Below are 17,045 nucleotides of genomic sequence, written 5' to 3'. Positions count from 1 at the left end.
AAGATTCCAGGCCTTTCTAAATATCACTTACTAAAGACAATGTTAATGAGATAGTAATTGATCAGAGTAAACATTGGAATTGCCGTGGAACACTACCTGAACTGCATAAAATAAGCACTTTGATAGGCTATCTCCTGGATTCCTCTTTATCAAGAGATAATCTAGAGTAATGACAATCACTTCAGATTATAAAGAATACAGCTTTGAAAATCTTAGCAATAGTGATGCATAGGCAGGCTGGATGAAGCGCATGGAATTAAGAGATGTCTACTTTACACAGTTTAATGACAGGGTGAAACTACAGTGCTCAGCTGATCAGATAAAGCTAAGTTAAGCAGGGACGTTAATTTTGATGTTTTTCAGGAAACAATAAGCAGCATGTCACATTGGATAAAAATAACTTATGAGTAATGGGTCAGACTCTGAAATGAAAGTTCATCATTCATTGAAGTCATTTTGCACAAGAGTATTAAGTCTCCACTCAAAAGATGGACATATTGACTTACTTGCAATACGGGATTTCAGGAAGTAGTCCTTGGCTCTCTTAGTGGTAGCACCAGAAATGTTTTTGGTCCAGGTTTTAGCATTAAGTTCCTTGCAGAATGATGGGAACAGGTAACTGCAAAAATAAGATGTACAAAACAATAAATAATGTAATCTATGGGTTGCGGTGAATAAGAGATGATTTTGATATATAAAAACTACACAATTTTAATACAATTTGTATTTTTCTTAGGTAGACAAACCTGAGTCATTTATAAGGGTTAACTCCCAGGTCGATTTACTACGACCAGAAAAGGAAAAAGGAGCCTAACTGGTAAATATATGATGGGTTACTAAGTAGCTTCCTAGGGCTGAGCTTGGTTGTGCTGTGAGCAAACTGGTTGGTCTGATGGGCATTGCCGAGGTTTAAATTTTACAAGAAAAATTGACACCGGCAGTCATGCTCTTTGCGCTGAGCGACTGCCTTAGAACACCCTGTGTGTGAATCTTAGGGGACATAATGTGTCCCTGGGGGGCTATGACTTTTGTCTGGGGCAAAATGTCTGGACAATCTAGACCAAACATCTAACCTAGGTAGCTTTAAGGCTGCAAGGCACTGTGAGGCAGAGTTACTCTACTCATGATCAAGACTTGTGGGGTGGATGATGAGGAACCTTTGGATAAATGACTTAGGTTTGCAGCTTATTCCTATGTGGATACAAAATTCAGTCATTTATATGGGAAGTCTTCCTTGGGAGGGAGGAAGTCTCTGGCAAGAATGGGTCCCCATCTAGCTCTATACAGTATCATCATAGGTAAGCGCTAAAATTTTTGGGAAGAATAAAAGGCATTTACAAATACAGGAATACAGGTATAAAAATGTAACAATCAGACCGGCTCGTAAGTAGGCAAGGTTGCACTGTCAAAGTATAACCAAGTCGTTGACCCAAATAGTTTATTTCTATATAAACAGGCATCATCAGACTAATATTATTCTAGATATGATAAATATAAAGTAATAAAACTTGTTATTCTTATCTTGTATTAGGGTGCTTCCAGTGAGAGTACTCCTAGTTCCACTGGCTGGAGCAAACTTGTTCACTTTCATACCCTTTCAATGCAGAGAATTAATGAAGCCGTGACAATAGATTAACAGTTCTGTGAAAGCTTGTTCTAGTTTAGTTGCTGAGCTGCAACAATAGGATAAAGAGAAAATGTCCAGGGATCAATGGGTACAATCTTTCAGGTTGCGGCATCTCTCTTCCAGACCCCTACAGCAAGGCCATAAATGTCAGGAGCTCCAAGAGGGGCCCTTGGCAGCCCTTCTCCTTAGGATTTATAGGCTTCAAGAATAATCTCCTGTAACCAAAAAGAGACTGTGTTCTTGGAATTCTTCTTCTTGGTGTGTCCAATGCTTAAGAAGAGGTTAAGGACCTTCGACCGCTGTGAAACTGTTCTCTTAAGGTATTTCCTGGCTGCTCTTACAGGAGAGAGTAACAGATCATCCAGAACATCAGTTACCTCTTTGAGACAAGATAAAAAAAAAAATGAGTCCAATCTATTATTAATAGCCTGTTCTGGGTTTTTACCACAAACTCGGGAATGAACGAGAAAGATAACTCTTTCCATCCCTTGGAATGTGAAACAAGGTATGGTAAGTCATGTAGCATACGCAATCTCTTGGCAGATGCTAGGGACAGGAGACCTCAAAATCTTTATTACACTCAAAGAAGAAGGCTTAAGTTCCTGAAGTTGACACGTCTGTTTGAAGCTCTTGATCTGATCCGAGAGTTCCCATGAGGAGGAGAGGTTGATTCCCTTCAGTTAAAGATTTGGCTCAAGGCTGAATGATAAGCCTTTCGCTGCTGTGACTGACAAAAACTTCTCTTTCCTTAAGAACAACAAAAAGTCTGCAATCAGGTGAATAGTGGCCTTGAGTGGAGCAATATTCCCCCTACGACACTAATCATAGTAAGTTGACCACTTGGCTTGATAGACTGCTCAACAGTACTTCAGTGGGTATCCAGAAAGCTTCTTGGCAATTATCTCAAAAAAGCCTCTCTTTTGGGGGAGGTGCTAAATAATCACCAGCCTTAAAGATATAGGCAGTGTACTGCTTCGTGATACTTTATGTGAGGTTGACAAAGTAGGCTTGGTCAAGTTAGAAGTTCTCTTGGAACTTCAATGAGAAGATACCCAGGTCTGGATTACACTCAGCTTGTGGCCACCTTGGAGTGACTAGCATTACTTTGATGTCTGGGACCACAGATTTTGTTCAGCACCTGACGTATCCAGCAGAATAGTGGGAAGGCGTAAAAGTCCGGCCCGTCCCAAGTGTTGAAAGGCATCCTCCATCACTGCCAGTGGATCCAGGACTAGAGGGCAATACACCGGGAGTTTGGTGTTCAGGTGAGAGACGAACATGTCTAGAATCAGGGAGCCTCACGAAGTCAAAAGACTTGTTGTAACTTGACGAAGCAAAGACCAATCTGCACAAAATTTTGTCCCTGGTCAGCTCAGATGGTCTGCAATTTTGTTCTTCTTTCCGGGAATAAAGCATGCTGAGAGTAAGACCGCACTGACTCGATTCCAATGATGGCTTCCTACTGTTAAATGAAAGAGCACACGGGATATCGAACCCCCTTGCTTGTTGACGCAATCACTACCGTGGAGTTGTAGCACACCAACAGCACAGAATGACCATTGTGGATCTCCGAGAAGTGGAGTAGCGCCAAGTATGCTGCTTTCATCTCCAAGTAATTGATGTGGAAGGTATTACTTTCCTGTGACCATAGACCAGAATTCTGCTCCCTCTGAAGATGTGCTCCCCACCCTTGATGACAAGAGGTATCTGAGAAGAGTAGAAACTCCAAAGGCAGAACCTGCAGGGGAGTACCCATTAACAGGTTCTCTAGCTTCAACCACCACCCACAGAAGATCTGTCACCATTTCTTGGGGTACCGTCACAAAGGCTGCAGGAGAGTTTGGTGTTTGTGACCACTGGCTCTTAGGAGACACCTACACTGAGCAAAGTTGCATCCTTCTGAAGGGGACTGGTTTCTCCAGGGAGGTGAGATGGTCTGGAAGTCTGCCAAGAATGGACTGGGAGAGATTCCCTTACAAGAAAGGGTTCTACCACTTTCTTGATACCCTGTCTAAGGATGAAAACGTTATGGCTTGGACAGAGTTTATTTCTACTCTCAGGTATCTGATGTGCTGTTGAGGTACAAGGTAGTGGCTTGTAATGCTTCCCAGCCTTGGAGTTACATAGTGACCTATCATACTGTTACCGGTTAGGCACCTTTTTCTTTTCCTCGTAGTAGTAAATCAACTTAGGCATAAACCCATATAAATGATCTGGAAGTTTGTATATGCGTACGAATAAACATGCTTTCATGTAATTTAAAAACTATAACATACAGGGTTAATCCCTCTTCTCACCCTTGTAGTACTTATTTTGATTCTAGGACAGGAACACAACAGAATGAGAGTCAGCATAGTCTTCCAGTTGGTTGGTACATATAACCGCAAACAAAAGCATCTGACAACTCAACATAGCAGAATAAAACTATAAAACTATGATGTTTCTTATCCTATAGCAGTATACATTACCCATACAATAGTATCTTCTTGATAAACATTACTAGCTGTACACCATTTGGTAAAGTTCCTATTGTCGCAGGGAAATTAGCTACTACATCATAGAGTTGCCACATGTTTAATTAGCATGACGTGATTCAAATCAAAATTCATTAAGACAACAGTACCACAGAAGCTGGAGGAAGTTGCTTTGAATTTTATAATTGTGTGTTCAAGTTGTTTTAAGACAGATAAGGTAACTTGCGATTAAAGTTTGTAGAAAAAAAAAATACTTAATTGCAGTTTTCATCCTGTCAGTCCCATAACTATAATATAAATCTACTAGTTCAGCAATTCAACTTTTAAAACAATTTGACAATTGTCCCATCACACATTAAAAGCGTAGTATTTAAAATTTACCTTAAATATCCACCTGTCCAGTGCAGTGGTATGCTATTCCTCTATATCTTGGTGATAAAATTGGTGTTGAGAATCAAAAATTGGTTTCCTTTATTGTAAAACTTACCTACATTGATGAATCATACGGATAAAGAGAAAGACTTTTTCTATCTATTTACCAAGGGACTTCACCCAATTTTGGGTGGTAGCCGACATCAAACAATGGAACAAAATGGGACCTCTCCTCTCTTCGCTCCTCCCAGCCTGACGAGGGATTCACCCGAGTTTGGCTGGTACTGCTAGAGTGCCACAGCCCACCCTCCCCCGTTATCCACCATAAAGGAAGCTTCATACACTGAATCCCCTACTGCTGCTACCTCCACGGTCATCCAAGGCGACCGAAGGAAGCAGCAGGGCCTACTGGAACTGCGTTACAATCGCTCGCCATTCATTCCTATTTCTAGCACGCTCTCTTGCCTTTCTCACATCTATCCTCCTATCACCCAGAGCTTTCTTCACTCCATCCATCCACCCAAAACTTGGCCTTCCTCTTGTACTTCTCCCATCAACTCTTGCATTCATCACCTTTAGCAGACAGCCATTTTCCATTCTCTCAACATGGCCAAATCACCTCAACACATTCATATCCACTCTAGCCGCTAAATAATTTCTTATACCCGTTCTCACCCTCACTACTTCCAATCCCCCAGAGCTTTCTTCACTACATTCACCCAAGACTATTTTTAGTCCGTGATAAATTCTAAACTCTCACCATAATAACTTCTTAAGCTTTATATACGAGAGAGATCTAGTTTCTGTGTTTTGAAGTATTAGTATTAGAAGGACCGAGAGGAAGCACTTGGGTTTGGTGAACATTTTCTTAGTCTTTTTAGGCACACCACTTTCTGGGCTCACTGGAACAGAATTCTTCTCTTTTGCAGTACTCTCAGAGCCTTCCTGAGATGCCGAACTTTCAGAACTATTTTGTCTTTCCTAGAAAGAAACAGAAAAAAGGTTAGTAATATGAAAATAAAGATGTAAGATATTCTTTACACTAGGGTAAATGCTTTAAAGTACTTATCAGTCTGAAGGATATTAAACACACAAAATGTATTACTTGTTAACTTTTGGTTGACTGTATGATTCAAAAACAAAATGTGGCAATTTATTTTTATTTAAATACACTAATTATTCTTACTTTATCACAACAAATCTATATTTTATAATACAAATCCATTGTATTAATTCTACTTAACTTACCAAACATCTTAATAAAAAACATCCCCAAAAACTAAAATCTACAAAGAATATGACCAGGCTGACATGAATCTTTTTATAGTTTATATACAGTATGACACGTCTGTTTTGACGCTGTTACTGTTTTTAGAATGATATATTGTTAATCTATTCTCATCATTTATCTATTTCCTTTCCTCACTGGGATATTTTTCCCTATTGGAGCCCTTGGGCTTATAGCATCTCGCTTTTCCAACTAGGGTTGTAGCTTGGCTAGTAATAATAATAATAATAATATCCTTGAAGAGAAACAAAGGAAAATGACTGCTGCAGAAGCTATGAAAACTAGAAGGAATCATAAAATGACAAGGGTCCCAAGTATTAAAAGCCAAGGGCATAAAGCTGTAAAGTATTCTCATGCTATTAATTCAATTACGTGATACCATGGTGGGTTAAACCACACTTTGAAACAGAATTACTTTATATTTCTAGAACTGTTCAAAAAACAGAAAGGAACTAGAAAAGCACTCAGAGAGTGCAGACTTTTGCCATGGCAGCTTATTTCTCGAAACCAGCTTGCCTTTCCCAGAATCAATTTAGACCGTAGGCCTATTTGAAGTGTGTGACAACCATGTGTGAACTTGGGGTTAAGGTAAGGGTTAATTTAGTCGACCTCTTGCTAGACTTTGACCTAGGACTTTCAAAATTAAATCATTTCCAAATCTCAAGACAACAATTATTCCCTGAAAGTTTCCCTACTCTATGAGTAAAATTGTGGCCAGGAAGTTGTTCACAAAAAAGCAAACAAACAAACAGGGCCGAAAACATAACCTCCCAACTTTCTTGATGGAAAGTAACAAACAATCTACATTATTATGATGCAATAAAGAACAAAATTAAACTCTTCATTGTAAATTACCTTTCCCATTATATATATATATTTCATTACTCTTGTAAAAATTCTAAGTAAAAAATAGGCAACATTTTTTTCCAGTCTCTATTTAAAACATGAGTGATACCTCTACCTCACTTGACATCCAAATACAGGTATAGATATACCTCAATACTTACCCTAGTCCTTCAGTTTTGTAGTAAGCCTGTGATATACAACACTGTGCAGTAATAAAGTTGTCTATCAAGACAGATTGGCCTTTTGTCCAGGTTAAAGGCTGTATTAAAGAATGGTGCTGGTGAGTCATTATCATCATCAATCCCTGAAGCGTCTCATTACTTTACTAGAGATACTACCGCTAGAGAGTTATTGGGTCCTTTGACTGGCCAGACAGTACTACATTGGACCCTACTCTTTGGTTACGGCTCATTTTTTCTTTGCCTACACATACACCAAATAGCCTGGCCTATTCTTTCCACACTCTCCTCTGTCCTCATACAACTGACAACACTGAGATTACCAAACAATTCTTCTTCCCTCAAGAGGTTAACCACTGCACTATAATTGTTCAGTGGCTACTTTCTTCTTAGTAAGGGTAAACGAGACTCTTTAGCTATAGCAGCTCTTCTAGGAGGAGACTCCAAAATGAAACCATTGTTCTCTAGTCTTTGAAAGTGCCACAGCCTCTGTACCATGGTCTTCCACTGTCTTTGGGTAGAGTTCTCTTGCTTGAGGGTACACTCAGGCACACTTTTCTATCTTATTTCTCTTCCTCTTTAATTTTTTAAAGTCTATTAATGGAAGATCTATTTTCAGTTGTTACTGTTCTTAGAATATTCTTATTGTTCATTATTTCTCTTGTTGTTTATTTCCTTTACTCACTAGGCTATTTTCTCTGTTGGAGCCCTCAGGGTTATGGCATCTTACTTTGCCAACGAGGGTTGTAGCTTAGCAATTAATAATAATAATAATATTAATAATAATAATAATAATAATAATAATAATGGCTTACTGAAAGGAAAGAAAAGAAATATTTTGAATTTTACGGATAATGTTAAATAACCGTGTATACAGAGAAGCAATATGAACATTAGGGGAGGTTTATAGAGATAATATCAGTTGATTCTCAACAGAAAAATTCAAGTGTTCAACTTACTCTCATCTTTTCATTTTTCAAGCGTCGTAAGGTTTTCAACGTGGATTTATTAATTCCGTATTCGTGCGACAGGGCCTCAATGGACACTCCACGCTCAAGCTTTCCCATGATTTTAACGCGAGTGGAAAAGGTCAGTGCCCTCTTGGAGTTACTAGCAGACTCGGTGCCGATATGGCTCGCTAACTTCAAGGACTTAAAAGAAATAGTATAAAAAAAAAATTGTAATATAAATGCTACTACAAAGCACCAATCTTATTCCTAACATATCAAATTCTTAAAGGAAAAAAACATTCACAAAAAAGTCACTTATATACTGAAGTACTAATTTACAAATTAAATTCATTGCTATTAATTCAAGTACTAAATTATGACCTATTGTGAAACAATAAGCATTGCTGAAAAAAAAAAAAGAGGTTAATAACTCTGCTCATAGGAAACCAAATATTTTTAGTTTCAAAGATGCAAATATTTAATGCCTGACTCCAGCAGACATATAGATCCCAGATTTCCTAACTTGAATTAAATACAGCATATCAAGACAATTAGAGAAACCACATCTAAAGAAAATGCACCGTTTCACTTACAAGACACACTGCAATGCAATAAAGTTATTTAAAAATTTATGTATCTATTAGTATTTTCTTATTTGCCTCCCAGAAATTACTTAGTAGTCACATGGGTGTTTGACCCCAGATGAATGATACTGCTGTTAATCCTGAAGAAACTCCTTCGTAGAGGTTTCCCATTTGAAAGTCAATAGATTCAGGATACACTCTCTGAAAGCTGTTATACCATTTATGATGACTGACTGAAATCTATTGATTTTAGAGGGTTGAAGAGTTAAACAATATAAATTGAGTACTGTACTTAGTCGAGAGTGATGGATGACTTTACGGAATTTGGTAACATGAAACTTAACAGAAGAGGATATGTAAACATTGTGAATAGTAATTTGAAGTCGATTTGATATTTGTACAGTGTTGGGTGAGCAGAGGTCCCTTCCTGTGAAAGGATTGAGGCAGGAACTGTTGTTCTTGTTATCAGATGAGACAATGATAGAGTTGACTGTATCTTTCAAGAAACATTCTCTTTTCATTTTTGTTATCTATAGTGGGTCTCAAATTGTATTCCAGTGTAAAAGCCTATTGAATGATTATAATGATATCCTGCTTAACGAGGAAACCTGGTGTTCGAAGGTGAAATAGTTATTATTTGGCAATGCCCTACATATTGCTCAGCCTTGTGCTCAAGTTATTATTTGGCAATGCCCTACATATTGCTCAGCCTTGTGCTCAAGTTATTATTTGGCAATGCCCTACATATTGCTCAGCTTTGTGCTCAAGTTATTATTTGGTAATGCCCTACATATTGCTCAGCTTTGTGCTCAAGTTATTAATTGGCAATGCCCTACATATTGCTCAGCTTTGTGCTCAAGTTATTATTTGGCAATGCCCTACATATTGCTCAGCTTTGTGCTCGTTATTAATTGGCAATGCCCTAAATATTGCTCAGCTTTGTGCTCAAGTTATTATTTGGCAATGCCCTACATATTGCTCAGCTTTGTGCTCAAGTTATTATTTGGCAATGCCCTACATATTGCTCAGCTTTGAGCTCAAGTTATTATTTGGCAATGCCCTACATATTGCTCAGCTTTGTGCTCAAGTTATTATTTGGCAATGCCCTACATATTGCTCAGCTTTGTGCTCAAGTTATTAATTGGCAATGCCCTACATAATGCTCAGCTTTGTGCTCAAGTTATCATTTGGCAATGCCCTACATAATGCTCAGCTTTGTGCTCAAGTTATTATTTGGCAATGCCCTACATATTGCTCAGCTTTGTGCGCAAGTTATTATTTGGCAATGCCCTACATATTGCTCATCTTTGTGCGCAAGTTATTATTTGGCAATGCCCTACATATTGCTCAGCTTTGTGCTCAAGTTATTATTTGGCAAGTTCTGATGTTTTTGCCAGCAAAGAGGACAAATAAGGCACTTAAGCTTCACACTAAGCCTAAGATTCAGAAGAAAATCTCAAAGGGTGCTCCAACTCATATACATGCACACAGCAAGACCAGCAAAAACTACAAAATTCTATTAATAATCTAGCTATTTAAAGCAAATTCGTTAAGTGTTGTAATTCTTTCAAAACATTTGCTGTAACACCATTCATGGTAAAAATATCAAACTATAATATTTGAGATGTATTACAATGTGTTTAAAATAAATTTTATATATATTTTTGTCAGAAATCTTTAGTTTTTAAATATGTTCAAAGCACAGGCATACTTGGGTTTATATAACTATTTCATAGGGTTTATGTATTTCCTTGTTTCCTCGTCTTAAATGACGAAAATAAAATCTGTTTCCATGTCTACGGTTTTCAGCTTATTTTATTTTTGAGGACCCAAACCTTGCTCAATAAATAAATCTTTGATGAATGTTATTAAAAAGAGTCACTGGTAAATCTTATAAAATTTCAGTTATGGACCTTTTAAGTATTTATTCATTTATTAGCTACTCTTGTAGTGATGAGAAGTATTGAGTAGGCACATTCCCCATGAAAAGTTGTTTTCAGACTTTAACAAAATTTGTCTTGATATTAGGGGAGCAGGGATCTCTAAAACGTCGGACATCTTCAAAAACACTAAACAACACAGAGCAAAGCAAAACACGTCTGACCAACGCTCGTGCTTTGGAGGAATGAGTTAAGGGGGTGGGGAGGTGTAGGGGTGGGGAAGGATAGTCGTAGTAGGAGGCAGCAGACGGGAGATGTTGATGAGGGAGAGGTCTAATTGGTGAGGGACCTATGGTTGTGGTTCTATCACGCCCCAGTTTTCTATACTGACACTCAAAGAGTGAGCGAGCTGGGTTTATTCCTGCCATTCCATGCATCCTTTTTTCTTTGGTATATTTAGCAATAACTATGCCTTAGAAATGGTGCTAGAGGAGCATTTCACGGAGCGACACAGGTCGAGGCCAGAAATATAAGCTCCGTGGTTAGTTCATTTAAAGGCCGCTCATGAATGGCAGAGGCAAGGGACAATGACATTGACCTAGCAAGCAGGACAATGCCCTAAAGACTGACCATATATCCATATGATTAGTGCCCAAGCTAGGACCAGGGAAAGCCAGGCAATGGCTGTTGATGACTCGGCAGGTAGACCTACTCACTAACGCAAACCCCCCTCATTAAGCTCAAAAGGATGGCGAGGTTGCAGCCACTAAAGGAACTAATGAATTTGAGTGGGACTCGAACAACAGTCTGGCGATGACCAGGAGTTAATCTTGTATACCAGATACCCAAGTTTCTCTCCTACAACCCTCTGCAATTTCGACATTCAATGGGGGTCAACAATCATCTTTATGGTCTAAGCAAAAGGGAGGCAGGTTATTCTCCAGGGTATTTGCCTCATGTTAAAAATGAGAACAGGCAATTAGCGATCTTATTTTTTTCATGTAACCAAATGCACGACAGCATTTAAAATATTGTGCACCATGAGCACGGGCCAAAACCCTTCCTACTGCATTCCATAAAATCTAGCACTGTAGGAAACATACCCAAATATACATAAAGATAAATGACAATCCAAAAAATAAAATAAAAAGGAACTTCCCACATCACACAAACACAAAGTAAATAAGTGTTCTCGATCATTCCGACTAGAAGAGAAGGAGTGGCTATGAGCAAGTGAGTCATACGTTTAGCCCTGACTGGTGGCTATCCATATGGCTAAAGGGGAACTTTATGGCAAATGAACCTCGGTAAGGTTCATTTTAAATAATGTGAATCACATGCTAACCTTGCATTATGAGGGACTCCTTCTAGAGGATGAATTACTTTAGGTAATGTCAGGATTACTTATATAAAGTATACAACAAATGACTTAGAACTTGCATTATGAGGGACTCCTTCTAAAGGATGAATTACCTTACATAATGTTAGGATTATTTATATAAAGTATACAACAAATGACTTAAAACTTCCAAAATCAGGTGGCAGACCTGATGATAAACCTTAGTGTAAGTAAAATAAGAGGTCTGTACACTGTACAGCTTCAAGTTTTTGATACAAGTTAAACTTTGTAAAATCATCTGTAAGAGAAATTTATGAAAGCATCAAATCAATTATTTGTTCCTCATATTCAGCGCAGTAAACTTATCCTCCTTAACGTCATACGATAAGTTTGAATAAACTGAGCATTCAGTAATTTAAAGATACATAATTAACCTTACATCAACACTGAACAATCTAACATTTCTAGTCACATCTGATTTTACAGAAGGCCTATAAATGTATAGCAGTTCCCCGTTATCTGCGGATATTACAATTGAAGGCCCTATGGAAGATGAAATCGGCGGATAATAGTCAACACCTATGATTTTTTTATACAGTGCTATATATAATAGATTTATATGTACACATTATCAATGGATATAAATATGAACATTAATAAAAGCAACAAAAACAATACTTGCGCTCTTTTTTTTTTAACCTTCAGAGTTGATGATAGATATCGTAAGTAGATCAGCAGATAACTGGGCATGACTACACAGTGTAAATAATCAGCTAATAAAGTACTAAATTACCCTAACTTCAATATTGGACTTACATTAAGATCCTTACCTTTCTTTCTTTTAATTTCATTTTCAGCCTTATTCGGTCAACTGAACTTCTACTGATGCCATAAGTGGAAGAAATTTCTGCCGTCTTTTTTCCAAAATTCAAATCCTTCATAATTTTGAGCCGCAGCGTACTAGGGATGCACAAATACCGCTTAATATTTTTCCCCTACGGGTAAAAAGAAAAAAAGAAATAAGGGAAAAATTCCAATTTCTTGACGCCTTTTCTGATTAGAAATAATATATACACCGGTAGCATTTCTAATAATACCAGGTAAGAACTGAAAGGTAAGGATGATGATAAAAGGAATATTCTATTAAGACCTGAAATATGAGGAACAAGTAACAGCATTATATAGACTTAGGATACCCAACGAGATTTCTAATCAACACACTGCTGGATACCAAACAAAAAATTCCAAATTCTTATTCTACCAAATAATCCCCACTTTTTTTAATTTGATAAACAATATTTTTCTAGAACAATTCATGTTAAACATCACATTTATTACTTATACAATATCACTGCTTTGCAATTACCTATTTCATGTGTTTTTAGGACGTGGGACAGAGTCAAGAACTTCAAAACTACCAGACAGGAAGCCCAAAAGAGATCCTCCCTAACTGTGTTGGAAATTCTATCTCTCACCTAGAATGTACCCTTTACGTCTGCTATAATAGTCTCTTGATATTTGGCTTAGTTGGCATCTTAAACTACCATACTTTACAATAATAGCAATATAATTTCTAACTTAACTTTATGCACACACTTGCATATCATGGTGATCCTGAGCACCCAATCTGCAGGGAAGGAGGAAAGGTCCTGCATGAAAGAATTATAGGTACATGTGTCTTAGAGACAAAAATTTTCTCTAGTAAATCTGTTTTTATGTATAAGGCCAACTATAGTTTTTAAAGTTTGAATATCTTAATGAGGAGGAGACAAATGAAGCCAAGTATCCTTCGTAAGAAAGTTTCTTCTGCTGATGGCCATGGGTTTACATTAACCCTTTTACCCCCAGGCTCTTTGGAAATTTCTAACCCTTAACCCCCAAGGGGTTATTTTTTTCCCAGCATATTTTGCAGTATATTTTTTTTAAATTGCTCTAACAGCCTTAATATTTGTCATAGAGAGGTCAGGTTGGTCTCATTCTCTTTGAAAATGCCTGAATTTTTTCAAAAAATTATCAACAATATGAAAAAAAAAATTTTATAGCATTTTTTGGCAAAGACGTACCGGTACGTCCATGGGGGTAAAGGGATGGGTTTTGTGAAACGTACCAATACGTCCTTTGGGGGTAAAAGGGTTAAGCTGGTATCATAGAGCTTTAACGAGGTAAATTTCAACTCTGGCATTCATAGGTGTGTTCAATGATCCATTTCATCAATTATGTAAAAAGCGTTCATGAAACTTGTAGGATTTTCCCGAACTTTAAAAAGAAAACGACAATTGCATAGTCCAGTACATTATGCATAAGTTGGACCAGTAATTCCCAAATGAACATTATTACCAAGACTTGTACGTAATGCAAACATCTGACATTCGTGGCATCGTAAGAGTCCAAAATAAGATGAAAACATAACGGTAAGGAGAAGTAAATATACTGTACGGTAATACCTGACTGACTCCCACTGTATGTTGAATCATACATACAGTATGTTTGTGGGTGATATCTGATACACATAATGATGGGAAGATGAGCTGATAAATCCAAGAGCCATTTTTAATAACTTGATTAACCCTTTTACCCCCAGGCTTTTTGGAAATTTCCAACCCTTAACCCCCATGGGGTTATTTCTTTTCAAGTACATTTTGCAGTATATTTTTTTTTAAATTGCTCTAACAGCCTTAATTTTTGACATAGAGAGGTCACGTTGGTCTCATTCTCTTGGAAAATGCCTGAAGTTTCTCAAAAAATTATCAAAAATATGAAAAAAAAAATTTAAATAGCATTTTTTTGCAAGGACGTACGGGTACGTCCATGGGGTTAAAGGGATGAGTTTTGTGAAACGTACCAGTACGTCCTTTGGGGGTAAAAGGGTTAAGAGGCAAAGAAATTCAATATCAAAATAACCTCTTACTTCTTAGTAGGTTAATTTATTAATAGGGATTCCTATGTGATGAGCAGTAAATTTCGAGATAAGTCTACATGACCATTCCTGGTTTTGATAACCAATTAACCCTTTTACCCCCAGGCTCTTTGGAAATTTCCAACCCTTAACCCCCAAGGGGTTATTTTTTTCCCAGCACATTTTGCAGTATATCTTTTTTAAATTGCTCTAACAGCCTTAATTTTTGTCATAGAGAGGTCAGGTTGGTCTCATTCTCTTGGAAAATGCCTGAATTTTTAAAAAAAAATTATCAAAAATATGAAAAAAAATATTTTTATAGCATTTTTTTGCAAGGACGTACTGGTACGTCCATGGGGGTAAAGGGATGGGTTTTGTGAAACGTACCAGTACGTCCTTTGGGGGTAAAAGGGTTAAGTAATAAAAATGTTATTTTCATTAGTAAAATAAATTTTTGAATATACTTACCCGATAATCATGTAGCTGTCAACTCCGTTGCCCGACAGAATTCTACGGAAGGGATACGCCAGCGATCACTATACTAGAAGGGGGTGTACTCACCAGCGCCACCTGTGGCCAGGTACTGCAGTACTTCTTGTTGACACCACCTCAATTTTTCCTCGGTCCACTGGTTCTCTATGGGGAGGAAGGGTGGGTCAATTAAATCATGATTATCGGGTAAGTATATTCAAAAATTTATTTTACTAATGAAAATAACATTTTTCAATATTAAACTTACCCGATAATCATGTAGCTGATTCACACCCAGGGAGGTGGGTGAAAACCAGTGTACATGACTATAAGATAGCTAAGTATCCCGTATTTCATATTATCAGTTATTCAAAATAACAATGAAATTATAAGTACCTGGTAAGGAAGTCGACTTGAACCATTACTCTGCCTTTAATAAGTTCGTCTTCCTTACTGAGCGCAGCGTTCCTCTTAGGAGGCTGAACAACCCTAAGGTGCTGAAGTATACAGGGCTGCAACCCATACTAAAGGACCTCTACACAACCTCTAACCTAGGCGCTTCTCAAGAACGAATTGACCACCCGCCAAATCAAAAAGGATGCGGAAGGCTTCTTAGCCTACCGTAACAACCCAAAAAACAACAATAAAAGCATTCAAGAGAAAGGTTAAAAAAGGTTATGGGATTAAGGGAATGTAGTGGCTGAGCCCTCACCTACTACTGCACTCGCTGCTACGAATGGTCCCAGGGTGTAGCAGTTCTCGTAAAGAGACTGGACATCTTTAAGATAAAATGATGCAAACACTGACTTGCTCCTCCAATAAGTTGCATCCATAATGCTCTGCAGAGAACGGTTCTGTTTAAAGGCCATCGAAGTGGCTACAGCTCTAACTTCGTGGGTCCTTACCTTCAGCAAAGCAAGGTCTTCATCCTTCATGTGAGAATGGGCTTCTCTAATCAGAAGCCTTATATAATACGAAACTGCGTTTTTGGACATAGGCATCGAAGGTTTCTTGATTGCACACCATAAGGCTTCTGACTGTCCTCGTATAGGTTTTGACCTATTAAGATAGTATTTCAGAGCTCTGACAGGGCAAAGAACTCTTTCTAGCTCGTTACCCACCATGTTGGAAAGGCTAGGAATTTCGAACGATCTAGGCCAAGGACGTGAAGGAAGTTCATTCTTAGCTAAAAATCCGAGCTGTAAAGAACATGTTGCTGATTCGGATGTGAACCCAATGTTCTTGCTGAAGGCGTGAACCTCACTAACTCTTTTAGCTGTTGCAAGGCAGACGAGGAAAAGAGTTTTGAGAGTAAGGTCTTTGAAGGAAGCTGACTGGAGAGGTTCGAACCTAGGAGACATAAGGAACCTTAAGACTATGTCTAGATTCCAGCCTGGAGTGGATAAACGACGTTCTTTAGAAGTCTCGAAAGATTTAAGGATGTCTTGAAGGTCCTTGTTGGAGGAAAGGTCCAAACCTCTGTGGCGGAGAACTGAAGCCAACATACTTCTGTACCCTTTAATCGTAGGAGCCGAAAGGGATCTCACATTCCTTAGATGTAATAGGAAGTCAGCTACTTGGGTTACAGAGGTATTGGTAGAGGAAACTGCATTGGCTCTGCACCAGCTTCGGAAGACTTCCCACTTGGATTGGTAGACTCTACGAGTGGATACCCTCCTTGCTCTGGCAATCGCTCTGGCTGCCTCCTTCGAAAAGCCTCTAGCTCTAGCGAATCTTTCGACAGTCTGAAGGCAGTCAGACGAAGAGCGTGGAGGTTTGGGTGTACCTTGTTTACGTGAGGTTGACGTAGAAGGTCCACTCTTAGAGGGAGAGTCCTGGGAACGTCGACCAGCCATTGTAGTACCTCTGTGAACCATTCTCTTGCAGGCCAAAGGGGAGCAACCAGCGTCAGCCGTGTCCCTTCGTGCGAGACGAACTTCTGAATGACTCTGTTGATGATCTTGAACGGCGGGAATGCATATAGGTCGAGATGGGACCAATTCAGCAGAAAAGCATCCACGTGAACTGCTGCTGGGTCTGGAACTGGGGAACAGTACAAAGGAAGCCTCTTGGTCATGGAGGTGGCGAACAGATCTATCGTAGGCTGACCCCACAAGGTCCAAAGTCTGTTGCACACGC

General features: G+C 38.5%; 1 protein-coding gene across 1 annotated transcript in view; it reads right to left on the bottom strand.

Annotated features, from left to right (window-relative positions):
* Positions 1-17,045, bottom strand: part of LOC137641412 (major antigen-like) — a 41,861-nt gene that overhangs the window by 11,427 nt on the left and 13,389 nt on the right. Inside the window, exons 3-6 of the mRNA XM_068373944.1 lie at positions 12,370-12,534; positions 7,746-7,937; positions 5,234-5,454; positions 507-619 (exon numbers count right to left, since the gene is read on the bottom strand). Of these exons, the coding sequence (XP_068230045.1) occupies positions 507-619; positions 5,234-5,454; positions 7,746-7,937; positions 12,370-12,534 (691 nt within the window). The remainder of the gene's footprint in view (positions 1-506; positions 620-5,233; positions 5,455-7,745; positions 7,938-12,369; positions 12,535-17,045) is intronic.

This window comes from Palaemon carinicauda, chromosome 5 (assembly GCF_036898095.1).
Source record: "Palaemon carinicauda isolate YSFRI2023 chromosome 5, ASM3689809v2, whole genome shotgun sequence".
Classification (NCBI taxonomy): domain Eukaryota; kingdom Metazoa; phylum Arthropoda; class Malacostraca; order Decapoda; family Palaemonidae; genus Palaemon; species Palaemon carinicauda.
This window is presented reverse-complemented; position numbering and strand designations above follow the sequence as displayed.